Source organism: Lactuca sativa, chromosome 9 (assembly GCF_002870075.4).
Source record: "Lactuca sativa cultivar Salinas chromosome 9, Lsat_Salinas_v11, whole genome shotgun sequence".
NCBI lineage: Eukaryota > Viridiplantae > Streptophyta > Magnoliopsida > Asterales > Asteraceae > Lactuca > Lactuca sativa.
The window spans coordinates 794,087-801,715 of NC_056631.2; the positions used below are offsets into that span (position 1 = coordinate 794,087).

General features: G+C 34.7%; 1 protein-coding gene and 1 long non-coding RNA gene across 8 annotated transcripts; one reads left to right on the forward strand and one right to left on the reverse strand.

Annotated features, from left to right (window-relative positions):
• Positions 1–512: 512 nt before the first annotated feature.
• LOC111908776 (uncharacterized) lies at positions 513–3,641 on the reverse strand. Of its 7 annotated transcripts, XR_006186691.2 has the most exons (7): positions 3,050–3,641; positions 2,631–2,823; positions 2,434–2,497; positions 2,260–2,330; positions 2,088–2,174; positions 1,650–1,958; positions 1,209–1,545 (listed from the first exon to the last, which is right to left on the reverse strand). It is a non-coding gene; the product is annotated as an uncharacterized LOC111908776 (long non-coding RNA). The 7 variants fall into 7 exon arrangements; XR_008226299.1 differs by adding an exon at positions 513–1,190 and having other exon boundaries at positions 1,487–1,545; positions 1,650–2,174; positions 2,631–3,640; XR_008226300.1 differs by having other exon boundaries at positions 2,031–2,174; positions 2,631–3,639.
• Positions 3,642–3,823: 182 nt separating this feature from the next.
• On the forward strand, positions 3,824–6,074 carry LOC111908775 (two-pore potassium channel 5). Its single transcript, XM_023904583.3, has 2 exons — positions 3,824–5,035; positions 5,693–6,074. The coding sequence occupies exons 1-2, from the start codon at positions 3,972–3,974 to the stop codon at positions 5,841–5,843; spliced, it is 1,215 nt and encodes a 404-aa protein (XP_023760351.1). The 5' UTR covers positions 3,824–3,971; the 3' UTR covers positions 5,844–6,074.
• The last annotated feature ends 1,555 nt before the right edge of the window (positions 6,075–7,629 follow it).

Below are 7,629 nucleotides of genomic sequence, written 5' to 3' on the forward strand. Positions count from 1 at the left end.
CAACAATAACATCTTTTTAAAATGAATTCACATCTACGTTTTTATATATGGGTTCGTTTTTTGTTTTACTACTCACTCACTTACAATACAATAAAGTTGCATAGAATATGAAAAACAAAAATGTATTCTACTAAAATACATTCTAATTCTATTAGAAGACACTCTCATTCTTCTAGATACGAATCTCATTCTTCTAGATACAAATTCAATCTAAAAGAATATTATTGAATTCATTCTAAAAGAATATTATTGTTGACATTAATGACGAATTTAATTAGTTTTTAAAAAAGAAATTATAAAGATTGATATAATTTAATATACTTATAATTTTTACTAAATTTTTGTTGTGCATTTTAACATACAATAGATATAAAAAACATTTGAACCTCTCTCTCTTTCTCTCTCTCTCTCTCTCTCTCTCTCTCTATATATATATATATATATATATATATATATATATATATATATATATATATATATATATATATATATATATATTAAAAAGACCATGCTTAGGAACAATGAACTTGCCAGCATTTTGACATATGTGGTTTATATCTTTGGCTATTTTCATATATTATCCTTATGTTTTTAGGGATTTTCATTTTACTCCTAATTCTTTTTTTTTCGTTTTCTACCCTATGTTCTCATCAGTCTTTTTTTTTCTTATAATCTATCATTGGACCGTCCTGTTTTGCATGTGGATTGTACTATTTTGGACACGTGTTCTGCTCCGATGCTTTCATCAGGTTACTCTAATTCAATCCGGATTAGTCCACCGCCTCAACTACGTTTTTAATCCTCATCTCCGCCGCTTTATTCAACTGAAGTTTAGCCCCCCAAAAAAACAATTTCGTTCGGCAGCATGGAACCATCGACGCAATGCTTTGCAAGGTCTCGCTTCTTTTACATTGTCTTATCTACCTTTGCTCAAGTACACTTAATGGCTGACCAGTAAGATTTGTGGACTTTTCTTTGGCTGACAATTGCAGGTTTTATTCTTAAAATGTTTGATGTTTGATTTACTTCATCGCTGTTTGATTTTGATTCTTCTTTACATATCCAAGTTCCGCAACGAATGGAATTTATCGGATTTCTTCCGGTTGACCGGACCCAAAGTCGAAATCAAATAAATTGCAGACAGACATCAGTTGTTCAAGTGCGTTTTCCATCATCTCCTCTCTATATTTCTAAAATTCAAATCCAAAGAAGATAAAAGTTCAGTCGATTTCGATTAGTATGAAATTCCATGAACCACTGCACAAGTCATTTTTCTCTAAAGCACTACAATCTACTTTCTTATTGTTGAACTTTTAGGCTATCTTTTTGACTTTTAGGAAAGAAATATGATTTCACATGTCTCAAATTGGAAATTGTACTGTGAAAAAAAATATGAACCTAAAAAAAGTAAAAGTCAAAATGATGCCAAAAAAACTTTTAAATGATCGGGGGCATAATGGTCAATAAACTGCATGGGCTACTTCACCTTCATAGTTCCAATCATGCAAGAAGCTTCTTATGTTCCGATCTTGCTAACTTTGGTAGCTTCATTCACAAAAAAACAAAAAATAAATAAATAAATAAATCTTCAATTTACATATGTTTCGAAATTAGCAATCAATAAATGTTTATTTTTGTTGTAATAATACCTCAAATTAACAAAAAAGCAACCGATGAATAACTTGAAGATCGTTTTGAACAGACATTGGGCTTGAAGCGCATAAATAATATCAAATAAAATTATAATAGTTAAAAGACAACAAATAATAGTTAATATATGCTTTAATGATGAGTTGGTTTTTTCAAGAAGTAGAAAGCAAAAATGAAAAAAAAAAAAAAAAAGAACAAAAAACATACATTTTTGATGGATAAAGATTAATGTGACCTTTTTGTAACCGTGATGGGATACACAACAAATATATTATATCCACTCTTGAAAAACAAATTGCACCCAAAACCTGTAATATCAAGTGATATTTCAATCATATGTTCCATTTATGTCCACATAGAAGCAAAAAAAGCTCACGGACCTCATATGTTAGTCTAAAAAAATGAATCCTTCAACTAACAATGAGATTCAAAAGAACCTGTAATATAGCTGCATGATTCACGTATAGTGTTGTCACCGAATTTTTGCCGAAGTCTTTTACATTTGTTGGAGTAAATCGTAGAGCCTGTTCATTAGTAATATATTGTTATTCAAATTAGATTTCAATACACAAGGATAACAACACTATTTTTTATTAGTTCACGACCCACCATCAAATATGAAAAAATCCATCCATTTAAATGGCTTATGCAAACCAATTGAAGGAAATTAACATTGTGTACTGAAAATGAAAATGGTTTGTGTGAATAGAAAGTTCTTATTTCAATAAAATGTCATAAATCATAATAACTAAAAAACTAATGGAACAAATGGTGAGACTTTACCTCTTTTGTATAAAGTCAAGTTTCCATCTCTTTTAGATGAGTGTTAGAAAACGCAGAATTAAACCTTCAAAAAAAACCCAAAATCAAATTCACTACCTACTATTCTAGCAGGTCGATTATACGAAGTTCATTCCAAACAGGCCTAAGAAGTCGGAGTATATATCGACGAAATTTGGGGGAGGAGATATCGAGTTTACCTCTTCTGTCTAAAATCAGGTTTCCATCTTCAGTTCTTTTAAAACCCAAGATTAAACTTTCAATAAAACCCCAAAATCGAATCCAATACCTACTCTTCTGGCAAGTCGATTATACGCTAGGGTTTTCCAGACCATGTGCTTAAGCCCCAAATCTTGGAACTAACATGTGGAGATCTTTTCCAACAATCGCTTGCTGTGGAGGGTACACTGGTCAAAAATTAGACATACCGACAACGACAAAACTGGGGGATCATATCGAAGGAACCTTGATACGGCCCGGAACAGTAACCGATTATTGTGCTCTCGGGAGAAAATATGAAAGAAATGGAGAGTATAGATGAAAAGTAGAGGAGAAGCGGTGGAGGAGGATATAGTAGGGAAATTGGAAGCTAATTAAACTTTTAATGATTTTTATTTACCTGCATAGCTCTAATTATGGTACCAATAAAGGGCATAGAATCATGGGACTCAGATGCAACGATTGTTGGAGAACATTCATAGAAAAAGTAAGTTGGATCAACGGTGTCAGCGGTGAAGGCATGCGTGAGCGCGATGGCGGCGAGACGAACAACGAAGAACAAAATGAGGAGTAAAACGAAGGAGGCGATAGCGGTTGACAATGGAATCGAACCTGGATTGCAGAGTAGGGTTTGTGGAGCGGTCGAATTGATTCGCTTGGTGGAGATGCTCGCTGGAATTCAGCGATTGAAGTGGCGGGGGTGAGCGTCAGAGGCAATGATGGTAGCGATGTTGAACTAACCCCTGTGAATTTAGGGCAAAATAGAATGTGGGAGACGTAAAGCTGAAAGAGAATTGAGGAGACTGGAGCCGGGAAATCGAGATCAAAGGCTGTGGAGGATGACTCGACAATATAAGAGAAAGAAAAAAGAAACACGTATATGGTGACAAAACGTATGAGCAAATTGACACGCACGTGTCCAAGACACCCAACATGACTACCCCACCTACAAAAAAAGATAGGATAGAATTTAAAAAAAAAAAAAAAAAAAACCAAACAATTAAACCCACTCAAATAACAATGTTACACAAAAAGTAAATACAAAAGAAATTCAGCCAATAGAATAGAGTTAATGTTCATGTACTTCAAAATTAATATATATAGAAAGATATTTAATTTCTCAATAATAAATCCACCTAATCAGTAAATTATTCCAAAATAAAAGGGTTTTTTAGGCAATTCCTTCGGAAAACATCCCAGTCATCGCATCCAAAGTATCTCATTTTCCCCTCATTTTCCTCTTGTGTTTTGCCCCCGATTCCAATCCAAAGGGCAGCCGGCAGAAGGCAGGGGATCAGTTTGTATGTAGTTTGCGGTGTATAATGGAAGCAGATCCATTTCTAGGTTTCTACCCAAACAGAGGTGACATCAATGTCGCTGACGGTAGCCCTAGCCTCTCCGATTTCTCCTTTACGCCGTTTCCAGAACATCAAGACAATATAGAAGCACAATACACACTTGACAATTCCTGTCAAGATTCCTCTTTGCCAATTGTTTCATATACTTCCCTCCTCCTCCTCGATCATTCTAAGTCTAAGAAACACAAGTTTCACCGCTGCAAGACCGCACCTGCCATGGTCGTTATGCCTGAAAACCTGGAGAAATCAAGCGACCCCAAACCCTCTCAAGCCGATTCTGCTTCACTTGTCAGACAAGCTTCCCTTCTGCTGGTCATCTACCTCTCTTTGGGTGTCAGCATCTACTACTTCAACAGAGATCATTTCTCAGGGCTGGAAACCCATCCAATCGTGGACGCCCTATACTTCTGCATTGTGACTATGTGCACCATCGGGTATGGCGACATTGCGCCTGTGACGCCATCTGCAAAACTCTTCTCCTGCTTCTTTGTGTTGGTAGGTTTCGGGTTTATTGATATAATGTTGTCTGGGGTTGTGAATTACGTCCTGGATCTGCAAGAGAAGATGATATTGAATAGCACTAAAATGAATCACGGAGATGCAGGTGGTCACCACGTGGAAGAAAGGAGATTCTCTCCGATAGACTACGTATTTGATTTTGCAAAAGGGAGGATGAGGATCAGGTTGAAGGTTGGGCTGGCTTTGGGTGTGGTTCTTTTAAGTATAGGTTTGGGGACGCTGGTGTTATACTCTGTGGAAGGTCTGGATTGGATTGATTCGTTATACCTGTCTGTTCTTTCGGTGACTACAGTTGGGTATGGAGACAGGGCATTCAGAACCCTTCCTGGAAGATTGTTTGCATCGTTTTGGCTTCTCTTCTCGACTCTGATGGTGGCGCGTGCCTTTTTGTATTTAGCCGAGGCCAGAATCCATAAGAGGCATAGGAGAATAGCCAATTGGGTTTTGCACCGTCAAATCACTGTCAAGGACTTGTTAGCTGCTGACATCAATAACAATGGCTTCCTTAGGTTGGTTTGTATCTCTATCTCCATCTCCATCTCCATGTATTGTTGAGTTTCCCTATAAACCTTCTTTTCCTACATATCACATATTTAGAGTAATCTATATGTACTCCAATTCAATGAAAGGACTCTAACTACAGCCCTAGGTCAAACCTTATATAATATGGTTCACTAATAAAAATTGTTAGGGATCCATACATTGGTCTAGGGATGGGAACCTGGTTTGAAATGACATGCTTGGTTTTTTTTCATTGACCACATATGATACAATTTTTATATAATTTGGTTTTCAGGAGAATGGGTTTAATTATTATAGGCAATCATTGATTTGTTTCAGTCACTTTATAATATAATTTTGAATCATCCCTCTTAACAAAAAAAAAAAAAAAAAAAAAAAAAAAAAAAACATTGATAAAGAAGATAGCATGTGAAGTGTGAACCACCAACAATCATAGGAATCTAAGGCACCTAACTCTTTTTATCTTTTTATATTTTGGGATGGAAACATAAATAGATACTGATAACCGCTTGTTTGGTGGTGATGGTGAAAGTAGGGAAACGTAAGTAAAGATGCTATAAGTGCTTGCGTTTAAAGTATTGATTGTTGCTTGTATTGGAAATTTGGTTGAGTAAATAATAATTTTATGATATTTGGAAATGCAGCAAATCTGAATACATCGTGTTTAAGCTGAAAGAAATGGGGAAGATCGAAGAGAGAGAGATATTGGAGATATGCAAGCAGTTCAACAAGCTTGATGGCACCAATTCTGGGAAGATAACACTACGACGTCTGTTGGCAGGTCGCAACATTTAGTTTATTCTTGATTCCAAGTCCAAGCAATTGTTGTCACAACAATAAGTTCTAAAAGGAAAAATGTACAAATGGATGTAATTAATGGTAATGTAGGGAAGATTATATTGGTGGAACCAGTAGCACAAAATATATTAAATTTTGTCCATTAAATATTAGAGGAAACCGTCCATACACATTACCTAATAAACCCTTGTATAATTGTGTTTATATTTCCAACCATTTTTGTAGCTATAGATCCCCATAAACATAAAGACTACCCATTAGTTTTTTGGTGTTTTGAATATCCGTTCATTCACGCTCACTATCTTTATGGATTGTTCCTGGCATAACAAATATTGTTCGGAAACCATAGACTGGCTCACAACGAGCTTGTATCCACAAAATCTTAGTGGCTATTCAGGAGAGGTAGCAAATCTGGCATTCATTCTGTCTTTTTATCTTACACGACACAAATTAATTTTTCTTAAGCAGAACAAGACAAGACACAATATTATGTTGTTGTTCGTTAACACAAACACGACACAATAAAAACAAGGCAAAAATGAAAAGACGATAACACGACAAAAAACAACAAAAAATAAAAATTTGCATAATACCATTAAGTTCTTGTAAAAAATAATTTAAAATTGAAAAACACGACACAAATGCAACATTTCGTGTTATTAGCGTCTCGAATTTTGAACACGAACACGACACGACTTTGTGTTTCTTATATATGATACGAACATGACACAAACATGAATTCGAAATTCGATTTTTTCCCAATATTTTTATTGTGTCATGTCAACTTTGTCACCTTTACTATCTAGTGTTGGAACTTTGTTAAATGGAAAACACTCTCTTTGGGACTTGTCCCACATTGGAAGAAAGAGGAAACTTATACTTCCTTAAAAAACCTCTTACTAGTTGTTTACTAATTAGATCAAAGACTTGGACTAGAGGGAGTGGGTTGGATTTGGTGATTGGGCTAGTCAAATTGATCTTGAAAACTTATATTAATATATATATTTAATGGTCAAAGATTGGCCTTGGGCCTTGTCTTGGGGTCTCATTGACTAGTTACAATATATATATATATATATATATATATATATATATATATATATATATATATATATATATATATATATATATTGTATATATATATATATATATATATATATATATATATATATATATATTGTAACTGTTTTGACAGTTATTTTCGGTTAGCAGTTTTGGAGGGAAAAAACCTGTCAATCTATATGTATAAATAGATCACCAAAGACCAGATTTCGGGTTCAGAAAAATTGGATACATATTCCTCTTATAACTTCGTACTCAAAATACAATGAAGGGAACATAGAGAATTTTGTCAGAATCAAGAGAAGTTCTTGGTTGATTGTTGTATCCTCTAGACAGATCCCTACCAGGGAAATTTCTGTCTTAGGACACTGCAATTTGTAGGCCTCAATCTACATAATTTCGTTTTTTGTGTTTCTATTGTAAACATAAACCATCAAGTATGTTTTCTGTAAACTGATTCTTGTATATTTCATATATATATTTCAATTTTGTTTGTTTTATTCCTAGTAATCTTGTTGATTGTATACTTTTGTCATAACATTTAGCAAAGGGGTACCCAACCCTCCGATGCAATCCTCCTCAATATTTTCACATTTACACTTGTGTCGGCACACAAACATACCACAATAGTTCGATCAGAGATGGGATTGTGAGGTTTTTGTATGTTGGTTCCTAAAGAGGCTAACCACTATCAATCAGCGAGCATTGAAAGTTGCACCAC